The 25,788-nt window shown below is 33.6% G+C and overlaps 1 protein-coding gene across 4 annotated transcripts in view; it reads right to left on the bottom strand.

Annotated features, from left to right (window-relative positions):
• Positions 1-809: 809 nt before the first annotated feature.
• The window catches only part of LOC144980116 (flotillin-1-like), a 31,115-nt gene continuing 6,136 nt past the window's right edge, over positions 810-25,788 (bottom strand). Inside the window, exons 3-12 of one of the 4 annotated variants that reach the window (XM_078927656.1) lie at positions 23,626-23,716; positions 18,788-18,928; positions 18,026-18,145; positions 13,709-13,804; positions 9,031-9,183; positions 8,456-8,637; positions 7,295-7,340; positions 6,313-6,450; positions 5,726-5,890; positions 810-5,034 (exon numbers count right to left, since the gene is read on the bottom strand). In XM_078927656.1, the coding sequence (XP_078783782.1) occupies positions 5,005-5,034; positions 5,726-5,890; positions 6,313-6,450; positions 7,295-7,340; positions 8,456-8,637; positions 9,031-9,183; positions 13,709-13,804; positions 18,026-18,145; positions 18,788-18,928; positions 23,626-23,716 (1,162 nt within the window). In that variant the 3' untranslated portion in view covers positions 810-5,004. Of the gene's footprint in view, positions 5,035-5,725; positions 5,891-6,312; positions 6,451-7,294; positions 7,341-8,455; positions 8,638-9,030; positions 9,184-11,344; positions 11,441-13,708; positions 13,805-18,025; positions 18,146-18,787; positions 18,929-23,625; positions 23,717-25,788 lie in introns of all 4 variants that reach the window. The other 3 variants (XM_078927657.1, XM_078927660.1, XM_078927659.1) reach the window with 3 other exon arrangements.

Here is a 25,788-nt window from a genome sequence, read left to right as displayed (position 1 = left end):
CCCCAGACGTTTTGGGCTACAATGAAACGGAGTTTATTCCAGTTTATGAAGCGTTAAACGGTTACCAGCCACCCTTCGGATTGAATGTAAAATATCTTCTCCCAAAACTATAACTATACATTTGACTGTTTCCCTCCCAGCCAAGGGGTCAGGACAATTTTTTTTTGTTTGTTGCTTTAGGTCTCTTCCAACACAATTGAGGTTATATGAGAGACCGCTGAAACAAAAAAACAAGCAATCTAACAAAAATAGTACAAATGTAAATCAAAATCATAACCTAAAGATATCATAAGCTAAAATAACCAAGAACAAACAGGCAGAAGATTTACAGAAAAAAAAATATCCCCTGTCAAAAATACAATCACAAACCAAAGAAGCAGGATAGGCTAGTAAAGAGAAGAAGAAACGACATCACTATCGGATCGTACACCCATGCGAACATCATAGGTATATGATTCAAGGGTGATGCTCCCATCCAACCACCCGCCGGGTCAGGACAAAACTAAGCAATCTCATTCCAAGACAGAAAGCAATTGGAAAACAGATACAGGGGGATAGAAGACAGAACAAGTACCTCCCTGCCCACTATGGGAGGTCGGGAACCTCAGACTCCAGGTGAAGCCTTCATAATGCGATATCTTTCACCTTTCAGCTCCCCCCCCCCCCCCCCCCCCCCCCCCCCCCCCCCCTGGCCGGACACCCAGATTGCAGAAATTCTCTCACGCTAAGGCAGTCCCTGCCTACTTCCATACATTTAGGCAGTAATTATGATATAAAATATATGAAGAAAGAAGATGGACAACTCTCAATTTACATAAGAAATTATGAGTTTATTACAAATTAAAATATTTTGACATTTAAAAACACAACAAAACACAATATTACACATAACAAACACACATATAAACATGGACATGAAGTTACTAGCATAACACTATTAATTTAAAATAATAATGAGAGAGATTTCTTGTTTCTACCAAGCTCTGTATAAAAATGGGGGAAATAGAAAAAGCAGTAACTGTATAATATTACATCAACAAGAGCACACCAAAACATTCCATTGCACATTAATCTAAATAACTAGTCAAGCAAGTTTGAAAATGGAAAATGTCAGACTTTTGACAGCTCCAAAGCTGGATTTTGAAGAATAAGATAAAACCTTAGAACTTGTTTTTTCCATTTTTCCATGTAAACATTCAAATCAAAAGAAAAGGTTTCGATATAAAATGAGAACATTTTATTTAATATTAAAACAAAATCTGGCAAAATCAACAACTTCAAATCGAAATAATAATCATAATAATAAAAAAGCACACTTATGTTATGCAGAAACAAAAGAAATTAATGAATTGTGTTATTTCGTTCAAATCCCATTAAAAACTGGGCTACAAGAATGTAATGCTTCCGCCTCTGGTTCATCCATATCGGGTTTTTTTTTTTTATAGAAAAGGAAAATAAAAAACAAAGAGGACACAGAAAAAAAAAAAAGAGGACAACACGTAAATGCCTAACATCGTAATACTCAATACTTGGACATTCAAGATTTGGCCCATTTAATGACAAAATGACGCCAGGAACATGAAAAGCAGAGGTTGTATTTCCTGAGAAAAATCTCCCAAATGTTTAAAAAAAAAATTTTTTAAAATCCAAAGGTGAGAATTTCTATCTCTTTTTGTTTTTAAAATATGTTACAATTTCCCGTTTTCCCAACTTTTTGTGTTTTTGCTTCTTGGAAAAAAATGCGTGAGTTCAATACATGCCCCTTTCGTTTCAATTTGAAAACAATCAATTCTTCAAAATCGAAAGGAAAAAACAAAAAAAACCAATGGAAATTAGATCGTCTCATCACTCAACAGTTTGAGTATGAGAAAAAGTGATTTCCCAAATTTATAGGAACCAAGAAATACATAGTGTCACGGTGAAATATCAAATTGTCATTAATAACCATAATAAAAATTAATTACATAACAAAACCAAATTTTGCACTGAAAAAACGTGAGACATTGAAAACAACTATAATTACAACAGTACCCAATGATTCATTAAACAGAAAAAAATTAAAACTAACAGACTCCTGAAAGATTCTTATTGATGCCGAAAAGAAAAACAATTTCTTAAAAATGAGTATTAAAAACAGAGAAAGAAACTATTTGCAAGTTTTATTTTCAGAATAAATCAATTCACAGCTAAACATTCAACTACTATTATGCACATTTAAACAAGGTAGAAACTGAATCATTGTTTTTTTTATGATATAAAAAATCAACTATTGTTGTTGAGAGGAGGTCAATGAAAATGATATAACAAGATATCTGACGCACTTCTAAGACAATCTAATATGATGAAATATCGTTTGTTAGTTTGCTCATAAAAAATAAATAAGTCATAAAAGGACACCCAACAATGAGCATGATCAAATAATAATAATAACAACCATTCAGCATCTAATGCTAACTATCATGGAAATCGGGGTCACATGATTATGTAATTAAACTACTCCCAAGATAATTTCGAAAACAATGGAGTCAGTAGTCTTCTACGAAAACAAGCACTAAAAGTTACAAAGAAGTCAAGAAATGAAGTGGATTCCAGTCAATATCAACCGTTGTCTTCTCTTCGACTTTACTGTAAACCTTCTACTCTGTACCAAAAAATATGTGATCCGATTAAAATAATACAATTCATTAAAAAACTTTCGTCCTTTTCTCTACTATTATATGACCATATTGGAGAAAATTAAAAGCGGTTATAAGGTTTTCAGAAATAGTAACCAAACAACATTAGAAAACACTGAAAATAAAGGGTATCAGTACTGTTTTAATCTTTAAAATCAGATTCCTTGGTGCTGTAGAATAAAGAAGGCTTAAAGTATAAAAAACCAAAAAAAACACACACAAACTAGCCATAAAACAATTAACAACAAAAATCACAGAAGCAAAACAAAAGTATGTAAAAAAAAACAAGTCATGAATATTGAGTTATAGGATTAATGAAAACAGTTTATAATACTTGGTACGTCCATAAATACAATCATCATCATCATCAGATTTAAATACAACCGGTGCTCACAACTCAAAATTGTTATACAAACTAAATCAAAATTTCAATAGGTAAGTACATCCACAATTCTTTCACGATACCTAGAACTAAAATTTATTACAATAATAACAACAACAAGAATAGTAAAAATAATAATTAAAATAAATAAATAAAATAAAAATAATAGTACTATACTGAAATAAACACTTCATATCATTTATTAATAAATAAAGTCCACCATTGACGATGATGATGATGATGATGATGGTGAGGACACATAGACAAAAAATGGTACATAATACATGTTATATACATCATATGAAACAGGTACTGACCCCATCTAGATTCTAACAAGAAAAGACTTCCAGTCAAACCATGCATAAAAATGTCCTTTAGTAGTGGTAGTAAGTTATTGTCAAAATTTACTGGAACAAAAATGGTATTTAAAATTCAAGTCTAGGATAAAGTATCATGCATTCATGTGATCTTGATTAAGACACTTCTTCAATCTGTTTTGATGGTTATTTTTTCATAAAGAAAACACAGAGGAAAAAAAAATTGCCACTTTCTGAGTTAAAGCTTTAAATGAAGAATCTTAAAAAATACTATATACACGACATGTAATGAACGAATTTGGTTGATAAATAAATAAGCATATAATATAGCTGATGTCGAATATGACAATTTATATATGATAATGTAGAAGGGAGGAAAAGTAAAAAAATAATTTAAAAAAAAAAGTGGATAATTATTAAGAAAAAACAAATATTCTGGGCAGTTTACAAACGTTGGAAACAATGGAAATAATAATCAGAGATTGATAAGGACAAAAAAAAATAATAAAACCATTTCAATTTTTTATTCATAGAAACTGCCCTTGAGCAACTGCTTCTTAAATTCACAAATCCGTTGAAAGAAAATAAATAACGCAAAAACGTGTGACAAGGGAAAAAAATAATTTAAACGTAAGTGTTACGAACATTCATTACACTGAAAACAATGCTTTCAATTTCCCTCTTTCAATTCAGAACAGAGAGGAAACCAAACTGGGTTACAGTGAAAAGCTAAAATTTATTATAGTGCTCTTAAGAGTCACATTAACATTATTCCAATCAAGGCTGAGTATAATATAGTGTGCATACTGCAAATCTCCCATTGTCATATATACGTTGAAGTCCATAACCAAGTTAGTAAATTGGCATATTCCAGAGAGAATGATTTTCCAGTTTTAGCCAAAACCAATCATGAGAGAAAAAAAAAATAAATTTCACCTACAATTTGTAAAGATTCACAGCAATCACTGGTGATTGTGATATGTTTCTTTAAAGACAAGATTTCACTCCTTTTAAAAAAATTTTTTTTTCTTTGTGTATTTTTGTCAAAAATTGTAAGTTTTAAAGGATCATAATCGGATTTCCAATAAAATTTTCTACCTTGCTCTTAAAACTTTACTTTAAGCATGTTTAATCACTTCGAATGTAGGTATCATTTTAGTGTAATCATAATAAGTATACATATTTAGCACTTTCCAAATAAATTTCACAGCCTTAAATTAAAATTAGGTGCTTGCTTGGTGATGTTAGGAGGTGACACATATATAGATTGCTTGAGGTAATGAGTGGCTTTAAAAAAAAAAAAAATTCTCTAATTCACACAGAGAAATAAAAGCTCATATGAGATGAAATCTTCCAATGTTGCTTTATAAGGCAAAAAAGTGAGTACTCAAGCTTGATTAAAACAATTTGTAACAATGTAGAGGATGAATAGTAGGAAAAGTGAAACGAACAAAAAAAAAAAAAAAGAAAGAAAAAGATAAATAAATAAAAGAAGAAAAAAACAAAAACAAGAAAAATGAATGACCAAAAAAAGTAATTTTTAATTGAAAACAAATAGAAAAAAAGAGAAATTCTTCATGGTGATGAATGATGACTTTATCCAGGATTCGATTAAGGTGGCTTGGTCTTTTTACTTGCGGCCTGTGGTTACTTTCATTGACTGAAACAAAAGAAATTATTGTTTTAATAACAATAACAATAATAATAATAATAATAATAATAATAATAATAATAATAATAATAATAATAATAATAATAATAATAATTTAAAAAATACAACATCTGAACAGAGTGGTCCTACAGAGACATGTAAATGTTGCTGCACGAACCACAAAGAAATGAATAATAAAGTGAAATTGATTGTATGCTTCAATTTAATAAACAAAAACAGAGAATGCGGATGTTTCGGGTTTCCCCTTTATCAACAAAACATGATGAATGAACCACTACAGACGAATGAGATAAAAGAGAATGGCGTTGTTTATCTGTTGTTTCATTCACCGTGTTTTGTTGATAAAGGGGAAACATCCACATTATCTGCTTTTGTTTATTAAATTGAAGTTTACAATCAAATTTATACTGTCTTTTAGTCCTACAGAGACAAGGGGCCTTAGGACCAGAATTTAACCCAGTTTTATTGCCAAATCAAATGGACCCAACTACTCAATCATCGCTGGATTTCTAATTCATCCCGTCCCAAATTGATTCCCGTCCCTCCGAGTGTGAAGCAAGAATTCTACAGACTGAGCTTTTTTTTGGGCTCCCCTCTGAACAGGTAGCATTTCCCCAATTTCTCTCCTCCCTTCCACTTTGTCCAATACCTCCCTCTAACACAGAGACACCATCCATACCTTGGCAATGTTGATTCCTGTGAGATTCTCCACCACACTTGGCAATTTCTCCATAATGCCCATCACCTCGTTGGTCAGCTTGAGAGCTCCAATGTCTCCTTTGCCGCTGGACACCATTGTCAACTTCTTGGTCTTGGTCAGAGGGGCAGATACTTCAGCAGCCACCTAAGATTCAAAGAGGAAAAAATCATTTATTAATTAAAAATCTTTTTAAAAAGGATTTTAACCACAAGCACCGAGATTTACGAGTATTTTCAACATCAGTGAAAAAAAGGAAATGCTGAAATGGTCTAAAGATTGTACATTGTGAGTCAAGATACACTCCAAGGGGCTCATGAAAATGGAATACAAAGGAACTAGTTCAAATATCAATTGCAATGAAAATGAACTCCAAGATACAATATACCAAGTATACATTCAATTTATCATTTTAAACTTATAATAATATCAATCTAAAGGAAGGGGATGATCTAAAGGCGACGCGTCATAGCACAAGGCCACAGAGCCATATAATAAATAAATATATAAATAAATAAATAAATAAATCAATCAATCAATCAATCAAAAAACTTTTAAAAATAAAATACCTTGGGCAACATCTCCAAGACCATGTCAATCATAGCAGCATCTTGGTAGTCTTTCCAGGCATCAGCCTTCTTGGCCATCTGTTCGGCTTCAGCGTTGGCACGGGCTTCAATTGCATAAGCCTCAGCCTCTCCACGCATCTGGTAAAATGAAGATAGGAGTCATTTCAAATATAAGCTTATACAGTAAAAAGTTCAATTCAGATTTGATTTTGAGATGCAAAATATTAAAAAATTGTAATTAATACAATCTGTACTTTGGCAGACTTAATTATACATAACTGTCTCTATTGTTTTTGTTATCGGCTGAAAGAGGGTTTGAGCCTGAAACAATTTGCTTTTTTTTCTATAGTCAACGCTCTGTAGATTCCTTCTATTATTAGTTATATATTATTAGCAAGATACATCAGTGCTTCCTCCAAGAAATTGTCAAAATTGTAAAAATTGACATGCAATTAGAGCCATTTGGAGCCACTTTGGCATCAAAATTATGATTTTTGTTAAGCACTCCAATAAAAAAATTTTTTCTTGAAATTTTCCGCGGATATTTCTCTTGGTTTTTGACAAGTGCAGATTTTTCACGGATCATTAAAAATGTGGAAATCCGCATAAAAGCGGAAAAGAGGAAGCACTGATACATTTAAAACAAAACTATAACGATCAGTACATAACAGAGATATGATTTACAAGGAAAAAAAAAATATGACCTCCTAAAAATAACACTATACATTTGACTGTTACACTCTGAGCCAAGGATTCTGGCAAGGGCCAGGACAAAACCAAGTATTCCCATTCTAACCCAAAGACAGAAAGCAAATCAGAATACAAACATAGGGGGGGGGGGGGGGGGGGGGAAATAGAAGACACAGCAAGTGACCTCCTGACTGCCCACCATGAAAGGTCAGAAGACCACGCCCAGGCTTATCAGGTTCAAACACTAGGCAACACTATCACAACCAATTACAGCAGATGGACACACACATACCTTTACAGCTTCAGACTCGGCTTGTGCCTCCATGACGACTCGGTTCCTGAAAAAAAAAAAAAGAAGGAAAAGATAAAATAAAGAAATTTAGAGTATTGATAATAAAATGTAATAGAGTATTACTGATAAAACTTAACTCACTCAACCCTAACACCGACTATATCAGTAGTTTACCCGGGTTACTTTTACCCCATGCCTATTTATTCCATTTTCTGAATCAAATTATAGGTGTAGTATCAAAGCTAATGTTTCTAGTTTTTACATGTTAATGATAGTTGAATAAATCTATCTATGTACGTGCTCATTTTGAATACATTTTTTCCAATTTTGAAAAGTAGCAAAAATCTCTAGGATTGAGTGAGTTAATAACATAAATACTGTAACTACAATAATACCAAGAACTTCCACTACCATCATTGACAAGATGGCCATGAAAATATATGGCATTGCACTTCCACCTGGGAGACCTGGGTTTGAGCCCCACTGTCAGTATTTCCACCTTGTTATTATTATTATTATTATTATTATTATTATTATTATTACATTTATTATCATCATCATCACCATAACCACCATAATACATTACATTATTATTTATTATTATTATTATTATTATTATTATTATTATTATTATCATCATCATCCTTCTTCATCATTATTATGAGAATAATTTGTTCAGAGAGATATTACGGTTATTGGCCAGAAAAAGCCCCAAAATAAACTCCTGAACTTGGTCTTCCATCACAAGAAACAGCCTCTATCGCTTACTGCTGCACCCTCACTGTCTATTTATTAAAACAACAGATAAAGATCTGAAAACGTGTATATGAAACAGTGCCAGACAAAGCAAGAAAGAAAAATACAAGAAAAAACAACCCCCCCAAAAATCAGCTGATTTTTTTTTCTTGCTTCTTCTGGCACTGTTTCATACATACTTTTTCAGATCTTTATCTTACACCAATGCCTGTGTTCCTTAATTTGTCACTTTGAAACAATGGAAAATGGGACACACACACACACCCCCCCCCCCCCCCCCCCCCCCCAGCTTCATAAGCCTCTGAAGAATTACTTCTATATATGCCAATTCTAAAAATTAAAACTGTCAGCAGTAGAGAAAAAAAAAAGAAAAAAAAAAAAAGATGTAAACGTAACATAGCTCACCTGTTGGCCTCAGCCAGTTTCTCTAGCCTGAATTTCTCAGCTTCTGCTGGCTTTTTGACCTGGGCATCTAGTTCCCTTTCACGACGGATGATTTCTTGCTCTTGCACCTGGATCTGCTGGGACCTCTCAATGACGGTGACTTCCATGTTTTCTTCCCTAATGCGTTGCTTGGTCTTGGCAGCCTGAAGTGAGATGAGATATTATTATCAAGTCAAGTGAAGTAAAAAAAAATATACAAGCGAGCTTTTATATAGTGCAATATCCATTTATTATGCTCAAAAGGCTTAACAAGAAGTCTCAAGCCAACAGCAAAACTGAACATATAGGACAAGACAAGACACCTTTTAAAACATTTTAAACAGAGACAATGCTGTTACCGGCCAGGTACTCGTTTTACATATGACTATTGCGAGAGAATGTGAGTAAAGAACATTTTCCAAAGATTCTACTTCGTTCCGCCATAGCAGGACTCAAACTCAAACAAGGGTTCTATCAAGTCCAAAGGCAAGTGCCGTATAACTAAACCACAAAGCCATGCAAGTGCGAGAACATTCATCAAGCTCCCCTTTTCCTACCTGTAGGTTGTAGGCCAGATCAGCCTGGGCCTTGGTGGTCTGTACCTCCATATCGTAGGCAGCCTTTTTCAACTCAAAGTCACGTTGAGACTTGGCAATGTCAATGTCATTGGCATAACGAGCCTCCATACGTTTCTCTTCTGCAACTGCTTCCTGTAATGGATCAGAAAGAAAAGGGTACATGAGTAAAAAAAAATAAAATCTTTATTACCAATAATAGGAAGGGAGAGAGGGAGGGAGAGGGAGAGAGGGAGAGAGAGAGAGAGAGAGAGAGAGAGAGAGAGAGATAGTGATAGAGAGAGAGATAGATAGATAGATAGATAGATAGAGAGAGAGAGAGAGAGAGAGAGAGAGAGAGAGAGAGAGAGAGAGAGAGAGAGAGAGAGAGAGAGAGAGAGAGAGAGAGAGAGAGAAAGAAAGATGATATGATTGAGATTTGATTTAATTGCATCAAAACTAATAATCACAATCTTTTATTTTGATAGTGTTCCATTATCCACGGAAAAAAATGTCATTGACAATACGACTTGGGAAGTAAAAGATGACAAAATTTTAAAATTTACAACAATTTTTGATTTAAACGCTAAAATTGTATAAATCATCTTCAATTTAAATAAAATAAAATATAATCATGAACATTAAAAAAAAAAAAAAGGTTAAAATTCTTTAAAATTTATTTAAAAATTAACATATATAACAAAGAGAATGGAATGCTAGCAGAGCAGATCAAAAGGTAAAACAAATAAAAAGTTAAATATGCAAGTGAGTGCATATAAACTAACGCTATGGGCTTGAAGCAGAGGCGAGATGAAGATATAAATAAGGACATTCTTTATTTTAGTTCATCCCATTAGAATGATAGTCTTCCTGTTCTTACGACAACATGAAATATCAAGGATTCATTAAACATGCAATAAGAAATCAGGGAAATACGAAAAAAAAAAAAAAAAGATATTTGATTTTAAAAATGGGGAATTTCACAGAAAACTTAAAAATTATTTTTAAAATGTTTAATATTTGAACATTTTGGATGATTCTATTATTATATTAAATTCTCCCCCACCACCCTTCTTTCTCTTTCTCCCTAACTCTCTCTTCTTTTCACATTATACATGACAAAGAGAAAGTTAAAAAGAAATAAATACACGTATCACGATATTATTAACCAAAAAAAAAAAAAACCATTTACATTTTAATAAATTATCAATGAAAGCTGAAAGTACAAAAAATTTGTCATTTAAAATAAATTGATATTTTTCAAAAATTCTAGAACCCAAACCTACAATCTATTACTATAAAATTGGTAAGACTTAAATCAGAAATTAAATTTAATTTATTCTTTGCGCATTTAACACTACAACTTGCTGAAGATTATCTCTTCCTTTAAATCAATTCCAGGCAAGATGCCAATTTTTCTCCCATTTGAACTTTAAAAAAAAACAAAAACAAAAGAAAAGAAAAAAAAATCCTTGATAACCTGTGTGCTGAACTTCTATTTTTTTTCTTTGGTATTAAAAGAACAACAGTGATTGCTTGCTATCCTTTGAATTGGATTCTAGTCAATCACATAATACTTTCTGCCAGATCTTACAACTTCAGCAACCCAATCACTCAAAGGTGAACAGGGTGGATCCAGAAAAAAAATCTCGACAGCAAAAGCGGAATGAAGACCATTTACTTTGGTTGTGAAGCGAGTGCTCTATCAATTGAGCCACCTGGACCCCCTTTGTGTTTTGGATAAACTAATATCTATTTTTTTTTTGCCTTTCCTTGAAATTTTGATTCAAATAGATCACATTGTAATGTAAATGGTAAGCAAGGCCAATAGAAGTTTTGTAAAGTGACAAAGCTTTCACTTCATAAGGTAGGTCGGATTCAAAGATTCATAATAAATGTAGACCGGGCCTTTTGAATGACAAAAATAATAAATAATAATATCAATTTCACTAGAAATCTAAACAAAATATTCTTGATCAATAATGTTGGTCTATTGCTTCATCACCCAGTGTGGTGTCCGGGGTCCCTCAATGGAGAGGGTGCAAGAATAGCCCAACGCTAAGCCAGTGGGTCGTAAAACGCGACTAATCCCCCTTTTTGAGTCACATGGTCCTCTTGGTTGGGGGTTGTCGAAGGCTTAACACCCCTTCCGTAAAACTCAAATTGTTACAGAAACACAGGCGGAAAATGTATGTGACCCATTCCCTGACCCAGGTTGAAAAAGGCAATGGTGATGATGATGACTGTTATTCAATCCTTACCTTGGAAACAACAATGAGAGGGGGGGAGGGGGAGGATGTGTGTAATAATGGAATACCTTGATACCGGCATCCCTACGAGCTTCAGCCTCACCAATACGGGCATCCCTCTTGACTTGGGCTGTTCTTGCCATTCCAAGGGATTTCAGGTACATCTTTTAGGTGCACAGAGAGAGAGAGAGAGAGAGAGAGAGAGAGAGAGAGAGAGAGAGAGAGAGAGAGAGAGAGAGAGAGAGAGAGAGAGAGAGAGAGAGAGGGAGAGAGAAAGAGAAGAGAAAGAAAGAGAAGAGAAGGAAAAGGGGAATGGTGGAAGAGAAAAATAGAGAAAAATGGGGAATCCTCCCTTAGACATACTGACTGAAATCACCAAGATAAAAATGTAAATCAATTGTTGGCATCAACGGCTAGAAGATGTTCAAAGTCAAGATTTTGGTTGCTGGGTTGGACGTTTTCTGTAGACGTATGTGTGGTTAGTAAAAAGAATAGTGCAAGAGCGATAAATGCTAGTGTGAGCTTCATTACACAATACAATATAGAAAAGAAGGAAGTGCAGCCTATTTTTTCATATATACGGTTAAGAGGGTGTCAACAATATAAATATAAGGACTATTGCATATGTTTTAATTAATGAAAAGAACAAACAAGGGGAAATTAAAAATTTAAAAAAAAAAAAAGAAAGAAAAATATTAGACAAACTGAAGATAACAATCAATCTTATATTGCCAAACGAGAATATGAATTTATTTATACATTTTCAAATTAAAATTGAAGAACTAACTGGGAAAATTAAAACAAATTTCGACACCCTCCCATGTTATGTTCGCCATATGAGCTAAAATAGGCTTATTAATAAATAGAATGAGAAAAAGGCTTGAATTAAAATAGAACCTGGCTGGCAGTTGGATTTATTACCATATAAGAAAAACATGACTGCACTTCTAATTGGTAAGAAACAAATAAAATATTGGGCAAGAAACAAACAAAAAAAGGGGGGAGAGAACAGAAAAAATAGCAGGTGATAATAGTGTAAAGAGTTGATTTATTCAACCAGGGAAATGTAGAATACAAAGAAAATAAATTAATTAATGCAAAGTTCTTTTAAGATAGTCATAAACTGAAACACAAATTAGACCTTTTATATTAATAAACTATTTTTCCCCCATAATATAAAATTATATTATATTCAAAGCTACACCTGCGAAATTGTGGACAGCAGCAGTGATTGAATTGTTTTCTTAAGTCAAATCCAGTCAAACAATACTGTGTTGTACTTTACTTCATACTTGATATTTGCTAGTAAAACACCTTTATACTGGTTGATTAAATTAACAGTTTTTATTAGGAGTCTGAAGATAGTAAAAAGGGGTAAATGTATATGACACACTCGTATTTCTTCAGGGACAAGGCATCTTCAAATTTGTGAGGTTTTGTATTTACACCCATGATAGAAACGTCTTCACATTAAAGTGTGCTTTGTTTTGTTTTTTCGTCTTTCCAAATGTCACTATTTTTTTAACTTAATATTTTCTCTTTTTGTTTTATATCATGATCAGCTACATTTCATATAATTTATTTTATCTAAACAAAAACAAATATAATACGGCAAGTAAATACCATTGTCAAGAATGCTGTTATGGATTTAAATTGTAAAAACAGCAGTCATCAAGAATTCATTTAGCGTTATGTAAAGAACAAGATTCTCGCTTTTTTTTCTTCTTTAAACCAAGACATAATGTCATACAATTCACTTAAGAACGTTTTCACTAAAAAATAAAATGAAAGCCAAGTCCCTTGCTAACATACGACTATTGTCAAATCATTAAAGTGGAAAATGAACAGTAATGGGAGGGCTGGTTTGGTTTGGATTAAATGTGAAGGCAAGCAAGGAATAAATATGTGAAAATGGTTAATCAAATCAAATATCATGCAAAAGGTCTTGGGTGGCATGCACAGGTTAATCGATACATTTCCATGACCAATGAACTAATTGGAGGATGATTAGTGCCATTGCTGACAAGGGCATTAATTAATCTATCGATGTGACAATTGTTCCCTTTACAACAATGATAAATATCAACAATTGATGAGTGGTTTCCATTACACTAAATATTTTTTTAAAAACATATCAATACCAATTTTATCTAGTGTTTTGACCCAAACTGTTAGATGCATTATTACCTTTTTTTCCCTCCATTATCAATAAATCACATATTCACTATTAGCTGAAAGGTTCAATATTTTGCAGGAAAAAATAGTTTTAGTTATGGAAGGGTGCTCATCAATCATTCATAAGTGGAAATAAAAGTAAGTACCAAAATATAAATACATATAAAAGTAGAAAAATGGTTATAAGCTGGTAAGCAGTAGCCTAGTATCATGTCTTCTGCTGGCATCCATTATTGACTGGCCAGATATTACATCACCTTGATGCCTGCATCACGCTTGGCCTCCGCCTCGCCCATTCTGGCATCACGCTTTACCTCCTCTGTACGTTTGCGACCTAAGGCAAACAAATAGCCCTGCAAATACGTAGAAGATCCATCACTACACCATAAAATTAAATATCACTAGGGGGGAGTCACTACGGTAACTATAACTTGAAGCAACAACATTTGAAGAAATAAAATAATAGAAAAATACGACTTGTTTTTATTTTCAAATCGATTATCATTGTCTTACTCTGACTTGACCTGTTTTGTGAGAATAATAAATTAATTTTGATCAGCATTAAAAAAAATATATACACAACAAAAACAGAAACAAACAAAAAAGGAATTCTGTTTGTTGAATGCGGGTGAATAAAGCACATTCATATGTAGCAAATCCATTAAAAATTTTTTTAATTTTTTTTAAAGGTAGAGGGATACTCTCATTTTAGAGACCATTAAAACTAAAAAAAAGTCACAAATTTGCAAGGTAATAAATATTATAAATCGCGCAAGCAAAAAGTTACAAAATTGCAGGGTAGGCAAGATTAATCAATGCACATAAACCACAAAGGAACTCTCCATGAACCCCCCCCCCCCCCCCTTGATGAGAGTCGAGAGAATTAAAGAAACCCAAAAATACCCACACATACATAAAAAAACCCTCATGATATCAAGTTATCTTCTTAGAACTGTTAACTATTCAGCTTTCACTGACACTCGTAACTGCTTTCCCTAGTACGATAATGAACTAAAAACGAGGATACTAATTAAGATCATAAACTTTTAGTTTATGAACTCCAAGTATACAATGGATAAACAACAATGAAAGATAAAATCAAATCACAAAAGCACATAAAAAACAAACAATTATAATATAACATGCAACATATAGGCCTCAAACTCCCAACGATGAAATCATCCCAGAGAACAAGATCATACTTGAAATATTGAGAGAAAAAAACAAAACGTTTAAGTAATATTGTTTCTTCACCTTTTACTATTTACTTGCTCAACACTTGCCATTTCGCCCTACCTCAAGTTCTTTTACATTTAAATACCAGATTTGCATCCAGGCAAGTTTCATCAAGGCACCTCTTAGAATTAAGATTTTTTTTATGACAATAAACATTGTACTAAAGACCAAATAGTGTAGAAATATCTAAACACAATACAATCACAATGACAGAGGTGTTGTGTTTTAATTGCTCTAATTGCTTGGGGGTTTTTTTTAACTTTTTAATTCCAGGAGATACTAAAGTAAAAAAGTCCAATAGATTTGCTAAGTTTTGTGTCACAACTAGTTAATTTTCTCTCCCCCCCCCCCCCCCCCCCCCCCCCCCACCTCAATGTGATATAGTACGGTGTATTGTAAACTAATGACTTTTCAAATGAATGAAGGATCTCAAGATAGCGTTTATCTTTAAGCAACTAAAAATGATTTGTTTAAATTTTCATTTATTGGATAATAGCACAACACCCCCTGTTTCTGTAAAAATAAATTTGAAAGACTCATAGCTCTTTTGGGTCTTTTTTTTTTTGTTTTGTTTTTTTGTTAAATGGCTTGAACATGAAAAGGGTTAAGGGACATTCACTCATGCACAATCCAATACAGAAATAAAAGAACACATAAAACATTGCAATGACTTGTAATGAGTGTGAGAATCCTGGCCCAAGTACTTCACAACTGACTGTGTGTGTGTGTGTGTAAGTATATGTGAGGACATGTGTAACAGTGTGTGTTTGTGCTTGTATTGCATCTGAGTATATTTCAATATGATTTCTTTCGTTCCATGTAATCTAAACCCTTATAGTCCATGTCTGCTGTTACAACACACAAAGTGCTCAAAGCCACTATATACACATCTGTGACCCATCTCTACAAATCGGTATTAAGTCAAAGAATCATCAAAAAGGTCAGAAACAAAAAAAACATCATCAAAAGAATCGGATTTGAATTGGATCTGGAACAAACATAGTGTTGAGGTTACCATGATCAAATTGAGAAATTAGAGAGCAGGCACCGGTGTAAGATAAAAGATCTGAACAAGTGTGTATGAAACAGTGCCAGACAAAGCAAGAAAGAAAATTACAAGAAAAAAAAACATCCCAAAAAATCACAGGTCTCCCTCGACTGGGGAAGTGGAGGAAGACCAATTTTTTTGGGATGTTTATTTTCTCCTTGCACTTTTCTTACTTGCTTTGTCTGGCACTGTTTCATACACACTTGTTCAGTTCTTTAGGTTGCCTTACTAGCATGGATAGGACAATTGTGTGAATATTTGGAGACAAAGTCAATAAACGTGTCACTTTCTCTGTAATAGCCTTGCAGACTTTATACCAATTTGAAGTGATGGGTTACAATAAGGTGACGAATAATTGGTGACATTTTAAGCAGAGGGAGGTGGGATCAGCAAACCACGACAGCTGCAACATAAACTGAAAATATACTGTTGTATTAAACTGTCGTGTCAAATGTACTTTTTCAAAAATGGAAATTAACAGTTGACAATAAACAGCATACATAAATTTAATTTGTGGCATAACATTATCAAATAACATCTGGAACTTATTTTTCAACCATTATATCTTTCACATTTATACTGTTGGAATTGTTGACCTAACCATTTTCAGCAAGACAGCAGTAACTGCGATGACATATTTGCTTAATTATCTTGTTTGTTTGTTTATTTTTAAGGGTTTTACGGCGCTTGCATCAAATTAAGGTCATATCAGCGCCAGTAAAAAGAAGAAAATGGGATAGTAAAAAGTTAAAGGTAAAACAAAGGGGAATAGATGTAGATTCCAAGAGCACACTATCCAAGTACGGAGTTTGAGATCACCTAAAAGTCTCATCCAGACAAAAGCACAGGTCCCCACTCAAATGTTTACAAATCATATATAATAAGTAAACAAAACATAATACAGTGCATAACAGAAATGATTTACAAGACAAAAAATATCACCTCAAAACTTTAACTATGCATTTGACTGTTTCTCTCCCAGCTAGGGTATCTGGCCAGGGCCAGGACAAAATCAAGTAATCTCATTCCAAGACAAAGACAGAAAGCAGGTTGAAAAACAGATGTAGGAAGAAAGAAGACATAGTAAGTGCCTCCATGCCAACTATGGGGGGTCAGGAACCCCACCCAGTAATTATAATGATTTGCATTGCCAATACAGCTCTTTTGGTGAAAACGGTAAGCAAAGTCTACTGGAATAAAGTAAAATCAAACCACATCAATGAGGAATAAGACAATACAAAAGGAATGCCAAGACAATGGTCGGCCCTGTCACTTTTATCCATGTTTGGTTTCATCTCACTTAGTTGTTACCCACAGTCTCAAAATGTTATTATGTCCTGAGTGATAAGGATGCTGAAAATAGCTTTTGTCGTAAAAAAATATGACACTTGGTATCAGTTTGCTCACTCTATTGAGAAGAATGAATACAGATTCATGAAGTGCATTAACTCAAAATGTTATATTTCTGGCCATTTCAACTTTATATTTACTTTTTGGCATTTCTATCATCCAGGCATAATACCAATTTAATTCAAAGGGTCACAATTAGCTATGGGGCTCGCCTGAATATGATATTAAGCACGGTTAGTGACCAGATGGGTGATGATGGTCTTTAACTCTTGAGTCTGACACACCACCCTTGATCGTACTTTGTCTGCTTCACCACATAACACAAAAATAGTTGATCTGCACCAGTCAGATATGATCTTTATCTTAGCCAGACAAAGCAGAAAGAAAAATACAAGAAAAAGGTACTTCTCTTTCTGTTTTGTCTAGCACTGTTTCCTGTAGGCATTTTCCAGATGTCTTGTCTGACCAAAGTACTTCCCACAAGAACTAGAAGTCTCAGTTAACCAACCACAGTTAGGTTAGACAAGGGGGTGGGGGGTGAAGGTCAGAAAAAATCTTAACTGCACAGGGGATACTTCAACGCCCGTATGGAACCGAAGTTTATCCCGGATTCTATAGCGTGAAACGGACAATAGCAATTGCTTGCGACCTTTTGGATAGGATGCAAAGTCCTTTGGGAAGTACTTTCCACCAAATCTAAGACCCAGCTACCCAATCACTGCTGGGTGATTGGGGGTCAGAAAAAATCTCATCTTCCCCCGGGATCGATCTTGGTCCATTTGAGTATGAAGCGAGTGGTCTACCAAATGACCTATCAAGACCTTCAGGGGTTCAGTACAGTTGTTTTTCGTCGGTGAGACAAGTGCCCGGTTTGAACAAGCTTTCTGGACCTCCCAATTCCCCTTTGTAGATCTAAACAATGAATGGCCTGAGGCCTTACCTCTTCATCCCTGATGTCTTTGAGTGTGTAGGAGACAACATTGATGCCCATGTTGATGAGATCAGAGGAGGCTACCTCAAACACAGCCTTGGAGAACTTCTTGCGGTCTTTGTAGATTTCCTAGGATACAATTTAGATATCATTTCAGAGTTGGATGGATACATAATCTATAAATAAATGCATAATCTATTAAACAGATAGGTCAGATGATTTATAAATGTTAATGTTCAGAGTCAGTTACCAAGCCCAAAGTCACTTGGACTTTTCCTTAGCCCAAAGTCACTTGGACTTTTCCTTCAATTCTATTAGATTTTTATTTATAGAGTCAATCAGTCTCACTGAGTCAGCAGCAGAAGAAGAAGAAGAAGAAGAAGAAGAAGAAGAAGAAGAAGAAGAAGAAGAAGAAGAAGAAGAAGAAGAAGAAGAAGAAGAAGAAGAAGAAGAAGAAGAAGAAGAAAAGAAGAAGAAGAAGAAGAAAAGAAGAAGAAAAGAAGAAGAAGAACAAGAAGAAGAAGAACAAGAACAAGAAGAAGAAGAAGAAGAAGAAGAAGAAGAAGAAGAAGAAGAAGAAGAAGAAGAAGAAGAATAAGAAGAATGAGTGACTCATGCAAACACCATAACACGATTCCTTGTTTTATAAATCTTCCTTTCATTTTCATCCAACAATGGTAACACAGCTAGGTCTAATTAAGAACTCACAAAGAGTATCAAATCATTAATCTCCAAGATGGTGTATGCCCACTGACTAGCCCAGCCCCTTACCTCAACAGTCATGTTGCCCATGATGGCCCTCTGATGTCCTTCTAGCGTTTCTTGTGACACACGGCGAATGTCTCTCTCAGACTTGCCCAAGAAAAGCTCACATGCAGGCTGCAAACATTTGGGGTCACTTTGTATTTTGACCTGAGTTTTAAAAAGAAAAAAAAAGGATAATAAGTAAAATCAGTGTCAAAAAATAAATGAAAAGGAAAGAAAATATGTCATAAGAATGAAAAAGTCATGACTATTTTTAAAATAAAAATCCCAACTTAAATCACAAAGTTTTAATCTGGTATTTTAATTAAGAACTAGCTAGCCACTAGAGAGTCAGTGGGGAGTATACAAAAGTTGCTGAAAGTTACTGTGTAAAAATGTAAATTAATATGAAAAAAAAATCTGTACCTGTCTAAGATAGAAGATTTCCATTCTTTTACTTTTACAAAAAAAAAAAAACAAAAAAAAAAAAACTTTAAAAACTGACTCTGGCCAAATTTTGACCAATCAAAATGAAATCTCTATGTACTTATTTTATACTTATGAATTGGATTCAATAGTCTGATGTCACGTCGCCCAGCAACACCGGCCATCGTGGTTCTAAACAAAGAAAACTGGTACATTTTATTCTTCATGCTGGCTAGAACTTTTCATATGTCTTGTGATCAGAGTGTGTAAAAGTCAAAACATGATCAGATTTATAATGTTTTTTTCCCTCTGGATACGCTTTTATTTTATGCTTGTCGGAGAAATATTTCATAAGGGCATCCGCCATTGTTCCGATAGTTTAGAGCCAGTTACTAAGTTACCATGCGTCACTACGAGGGAAGTGATGTTACTACTGTTGAAGCGTATTGGCAGGCATGTCAGTGCGAAAATCCTCAATTCCAAAAAGCACACAGTAAAAGTCGTCCATGGTGCTCCGTACTTAAACTAACATAATATCCAAAATGATAAAAGAGAGATACGTGCCCTTTACTTTGACAATTACGAGAAGTGACAAAAAGGAAGTCATATTCCAATGCTTACTGACACTGATAAGTTTGTGCTGTCTGAGCAGCTTCAAAGCCTTACATTTAACTTTAACACAATTGTGTAGTGTCAGTTATGATGTCTTAGATAAATATAATTAATCTTCATTATATTTAAATCTAGCTCAAAGCTTTACCAATTATGACTCCCCCCAGTGTGTGTGTGTGTGTGTGTGTGTATATATATATATATATATATATATATATATATATATATATATACACACACATATATACACACACGTGTGTGTTTGTGTAATATATTTATGTACAGTGTGTATATGGATTTGTGTGTGTGTGTGTGTGTGTGTTTGTGTGTGTGTGTGTGTGTAATTGGATGCGTGTGAGCTTTTGTTTGTATGTCCGAATCTGTAGTGTGTAATGTTTTTACTGATGGTCAATGCGAAGCGCTTCGAAGCTTTGACATGCGCTATATAAATGTAGATTTATTATTATTATTATTATTATGATAGTAGTAAGGTCAAAAAGCATTAGATGCATTGTGTAGGTCAAAATACTTATCCTCTCTATCCTGATTCGCTGGTGACATGTCATTATGATAATACCAAAACAAAAAAATTAATTTTCACTTTAAACAACAACAAAAGATGCCAAGCTTTTTTTTTTTTTACTCAGTAGATAAAATTAAAATACAATCATTTATCAAAAGCAAATTATATTTGTTCAAAGTTTTAGGTGTTCTAATGTCCTAAACCCAGTTCTGGCACATGTTTATAAATAGCTCGACAGCTTAGCAGCAATCATCGATGTACTCTACCACCTGAGGAGTCTTGAGAGCTAACTTGGGAGCTAACTTGAGAGCATTTGACTCACTTTTTGCTACTGGACCGGTTTTGAATCTCGGTCAAGTCTAATGTTTTATTAAACCCTATGTTAACCCATCAGTGATTGGGTAGCTGTAAGCTCTCATGAAAAAAATAAAACAAATAAACTTTATGAAACCAGTGTCCTGTCCATAGGGTTATATGCAATTGTTTCTGTGTTTAAAACTACTGGGATAAAAAAAAAAAAAAAAAAAATTTAATTTAAAAAACCTGTTTATATACAATAACTGGCTGATTAAGTCCTACTTTTAGTGGATATTGCGCTATATAAAAGCTCAACTTTATCTGTACTTTAATACTGAATGCACTAAAGATTTTGTCAAAAAAACGAAAACAAGCAACCTTCTATGTGCTTCTCTCGCTACATTTTTTTATGTAAACTTATCATCGTTTGTTGTTTGTCAATATTCTACCCATGAAAAATGATGAAAAATATTTAATGTGCCAGCATTTCCATGTCTCTTCTAAACAACATTAACACGACCATAATATTTTGTTACAGATCAAACATTTACTGGAAAACTGTTAAGAAGATAATGGCCTTAAATAAAAAAGCCTGAACTATTTTAGCTTTCATATTAAAGTGCTTTGTTCTTGTCATTTAGAAAAGCAATCTTTATTTAAAATCATATGAAATAGATCAAAGTTTTATGTCATTTTAGACTTTTTTAAAAAACACATTAAGAATCGCCCAGTACTAAATTACAAGTATAATACAAAACTTACATATCACATTCGTCCTACAAAGGGTATCATTTCATAATTAACATTGTTGCACACAAATACACACACACACAACACAAGCATGATATACTATGTCAAACATGTGAACATGCAAGGTCTGCGCCACGACAACAACAACAATGGCCTAACTGTGACATGTGACAAAACACAAAAGATATCAAACTTCATTATATCAAATTGATCTAATTTGAATTCCAATTTATACCAAATTGTCTAAAAACGGTATTATGCCAATAGGAACATATTGTTAAAAGGATTAATGTTAAGCTAAATCTATAGTCCCAGGTTTGAGAGTTTTTGTCGAGATTAGGGTCCTTTAAATCGATTGATATTTGAAGGATGAATTTTATGTGGCCAAATTTTAAAATACGTGTCATTCAAGACTATGACAGTTAACTGGTTAATATCTTTGTTATTTTTTTTTTTTAAGTAGATCAATAAAGGCAGCATTTTGGGTCACATGATAACTCCATAAATGTTAAAAGATAAAATAATACTTTTAAAGTTTACTCTATGATTATTATATAGGCAGCACTTTGGGTCACATGGATAAAATATTCCTTTCAAAGTTTACTCTATGATTATTCAAGAGATCAACAAATTTCTAATAAAACATATGAATCTGAAATACCCCCCCCCCCCCCCCCCCAAAAAAAAAAACAAAAAAACAATCTGAACTTGGCTAAATCTGGCCAAATTTGGGCCTAAATCTGTATTTACCAATTAAGTATATGTAAGTGGCAGATGTATTTGTATAATTTATACTCTAAAATGATTCCTATCAAGATCAACAGAAATTTTAGGGAGCTGTATCAGTATCAAAACACATTTTTTGAAAACGGACTTTTAGTTGCCATGAATATATAAAAAAACATTTACAACAAAAAAAACAAAAGGCAACAAGCAAATAAAATCATGACCAAGACAACAACACCTACAACTAAATTACTACAACAATTGGGTACTAACAAAATGGGTTGGTTGATGTTTTCATAAAATTTCAGACTAAAGCCAGAATTTACAATAAAAGAAATCCCAAGAACCACTTAAAAAACAAAACAAAAAAAAGCAACCCAATTTACAGAGATAAATCAAAATAAAAGATGAAAAAAAAAACCCCACCCAAAATAAAAACAAATCAAAATCAAGGGGTGAAGTTGACAAAGCAACTACAGACAAATGAAAGAGTAAATTTTCGAAAGTCTTATTGCCTCTCAGGTTCCTGTGCCATCCCCCTAACCCTCCCTTATAACGGACATCGATCAGACTGTGAGATGAGAATACCCTCTACATATATCGCTTCAACAACTATTTTCTCTGATGATTTCTATACTGAACTTAAGTTAGCTGTGAACAAAATTTGAAAAATATTGAAACATAAGAAAAAAAATTTTAAAAATTGAAACATATTACATCAAATGAATCCATATTTAATTTTTTATTTCTTTTATTTTATTACTCTTCATTTCATGTCATAAGTTTTTACTTAATGACTTAATCTTCTAGCCAATGTCACATATTTAACTAAGACACACTGTCAATAAACTGACATTGTTTCTGATTTCTTTTTTACTCGACTAATCAATCTTGTGATACAGACTGCATCATGTGTTTATATAATAATAATAATAAAAATATATGGTTTTTATAAAGTGCCTTACTCCTTATCTCAACAAACTCAAAGCACTTAACAGAAACATATCAGTAATATATAAGTGTTTATAATGCTTACCATTATAAAAATTTACCCCCCTCGATTTATAATGCTGTACAAGACTCCAATATGCTGCCTATAACGAAATTACTACAGTTTGCTATTAAAAGGATGTAGACTGATAATGCACTGCCACAAAAGGTCAGACATTTATCATTCTCCCATTTTGACTAGGACAACCACCCAATATAGCTATAATATGAAAGTCAATAATCTACAGAGGGACTTTGTAAATCTTCATGATCCTTGGTTAAACGAGTGTTAGAAAAAAAAAAAGGCATTTTCTGTTCTTAGACAAGAAGAAGACAATCCGAATACATCTTGTTTCTCTGAATTATAGGCACATCTAAATAAGGATGAAAGAAGTGCACTTTTTTCTCCGGTGAAAACATTTATAAAATTCTCAGTCATCAAATGTAACTCCATCATCTCCCCCCCCCCCCCCCCTTTTTAAAACCATAAAATCATTAGCTGACTGACTTTACTGTCTAACCCGGATACGAGTTCTCTCACCTGAGCAATTCCTGTGACGCTAATGGCCACCCCAAGCTGGGTGAAGACATGTGAGCTCTCGATAGTCAAGGTCATTGTGTTCAAGGACAGCCTGAACCGTGGATGGGCAATAGACCAGATGGACGAAAGTAGTGGTGGTGGTGAGAAGGAAGTGGTGGAATTGATTCCGTGTGGTGGGGAAAGTAACGAAAAAAAAAAAAAAAAGGCGTCAAAACTAAGACATAGCTTCAAAAGCTTGAAACATGTAAACAAGAAAAAAATAATACAGTATATATATCCAAACAAAATCATATAAAAAAATAACAAAACATAAAGCAAATTGAAATTTCAAATAAAAAGAAAACAAAGCCACATTCCATACATAAGACAGAGAGGGCTAAACTCTGTTACACCACAATATCTGGGAGATGAGAACTCTTTGGGGTATATGATACACCGTATTTCTACGTTTTATGACTCATATGGTAAAGCCCATGCTTGTCATTAAGTCGGTGATATAGCAGAGGTAGAAGCTTGAGGTTTTTACTATACATGATGATAGTGAAAATAATATGGGCAAGCATGTATCATCGACACAACACAACAGTCAATCCAAACTCCTTTAGTTCTCCCTGTTATAAAATTCAAAGCAATGTCCATACGTCATTCAGTGATTCTTTTTTCAACCCTTTACCAGCAAGAATGAATTGCCTTCATATCATAATGAATTAAATCATGATTTGATCTGGTTAAAATCGCAGACCCAGCCCTTTTCATCCAGAAAGCAATGACAGAGACACACGACTCAGGCATTTGCATTACTGTTCTCACCCTCTGTGAGAATGGATAGTTAAGGTTTGATATCAGATAAAAAGTGTAAGAGTAATATTGGATCCGATATGTAAAAGGTTGGGAATCATGAATTAAGTGTAGGTAGATGAGAGGGCACAAAATACAACACACAAACAATACCAACACCAGCATTGATAAATGATTCCAAAGATATTCAAATTATTCAAAAAGTGTGACATTAACATTATTACTGATGGTTTAAAAAAAAAATATAACACTGTTTTGTAACAGCAGTGACAACGAGACTCCACCGACAATGCTGGACACAATGTACAATAAGGAAATTCAAATTCAGTCCATATAAATAGGTAACTAAATATAATTTAAAAAAGGGAAAAAAGAATTGAGAGCTTTCCCCCGTAAACATTAAATCAACATAAACTTTGGCATGCCAACTGCTACATCCAGGAGAAAAAAAAAGTGACACATAAGCAAGCAAAAACAGTAATCTAAACAAAAAATTGAACAAAACAAACCAAAAAAACATTGCACAAATTAGCAACTCTAGTCTATTGGCCACATCAATTCTATGGCATACATAGCATCTGATATTCAATTTCAAACCTATCGATAACATGTAAATAGATTGTAAGCTGCAAATAGGAAATCATAAGGCAAAAGAACTGCCAACTTCACCGATCTCTTCTAACCAAATATAATTTCAATTTTGCAACATAGCCAGTCTATAAGAGGATGGTTTAAACTTTAAACTGAAGGTAACTCTTTAAACCAGCTCCCTATCCCATACAATAGGGTATTTAGCACTGTCAAAAATTCTCTACCCCCCCCCCCCCAACCACACCCTAACCTAGATGTCATCATGTAACATCCATAACAATTTCTAAATGCTGTAAGACTCTACTACCCCCCCCCCCCCTCCTTCCTAACCACACCCTAACCCAGATGCCATCACGTAACACCCATAACAATTTCTAAATGCTGTAAGACAGGACTGAAAATACAAGGCTGTCAATGTCATCAGTGGATGTGATGACTTCAACCAAATTAAGATCACCTTCCCAAAGGTCAAAGACATTATAGTATCTTGATTGCAAAATTTCAATTAATCAATTGAAAGCCTTTGCTTTGATCTACGAATTGGATCTATTACCGACACGTGAAACCCATATTGGTGGTGCTACCCTCAATTACAGCGGGAAATAATAAAGAGAAGCAATATTTGTACAAAATAAATAAAAAGAAAAGAAAATGAAAAAACACCCCCACCCAAAAAAAATTTTAAAACAACAAGACAAACCAAAAGAAAAGGCCTACAAAAAAGTCTCCAATCCAACAATTAACAATTTTAAATTACTCTAGACCACAAGACAT

This window comes from Berghia stephanieae, chromosome 9, assembly GCF_034508935.2.
Source record: "Berghia stephanieae isolate SIO BIC M18660-M18661 chromosome 9, UCSD_Bste_1.3, whole genome shotgun sequence".
Lineage (NCBI taxonomy): Eukaryota > Metazoa > Mollusca > Gastropoda > Nudibranchia > Aeolidiidae > Berghia > Berghia stephanieae.
Note: the sequence above shows the minus strand (reverse complement) of the source record. Positions and strands in the feature narration are given on the sequence as shown.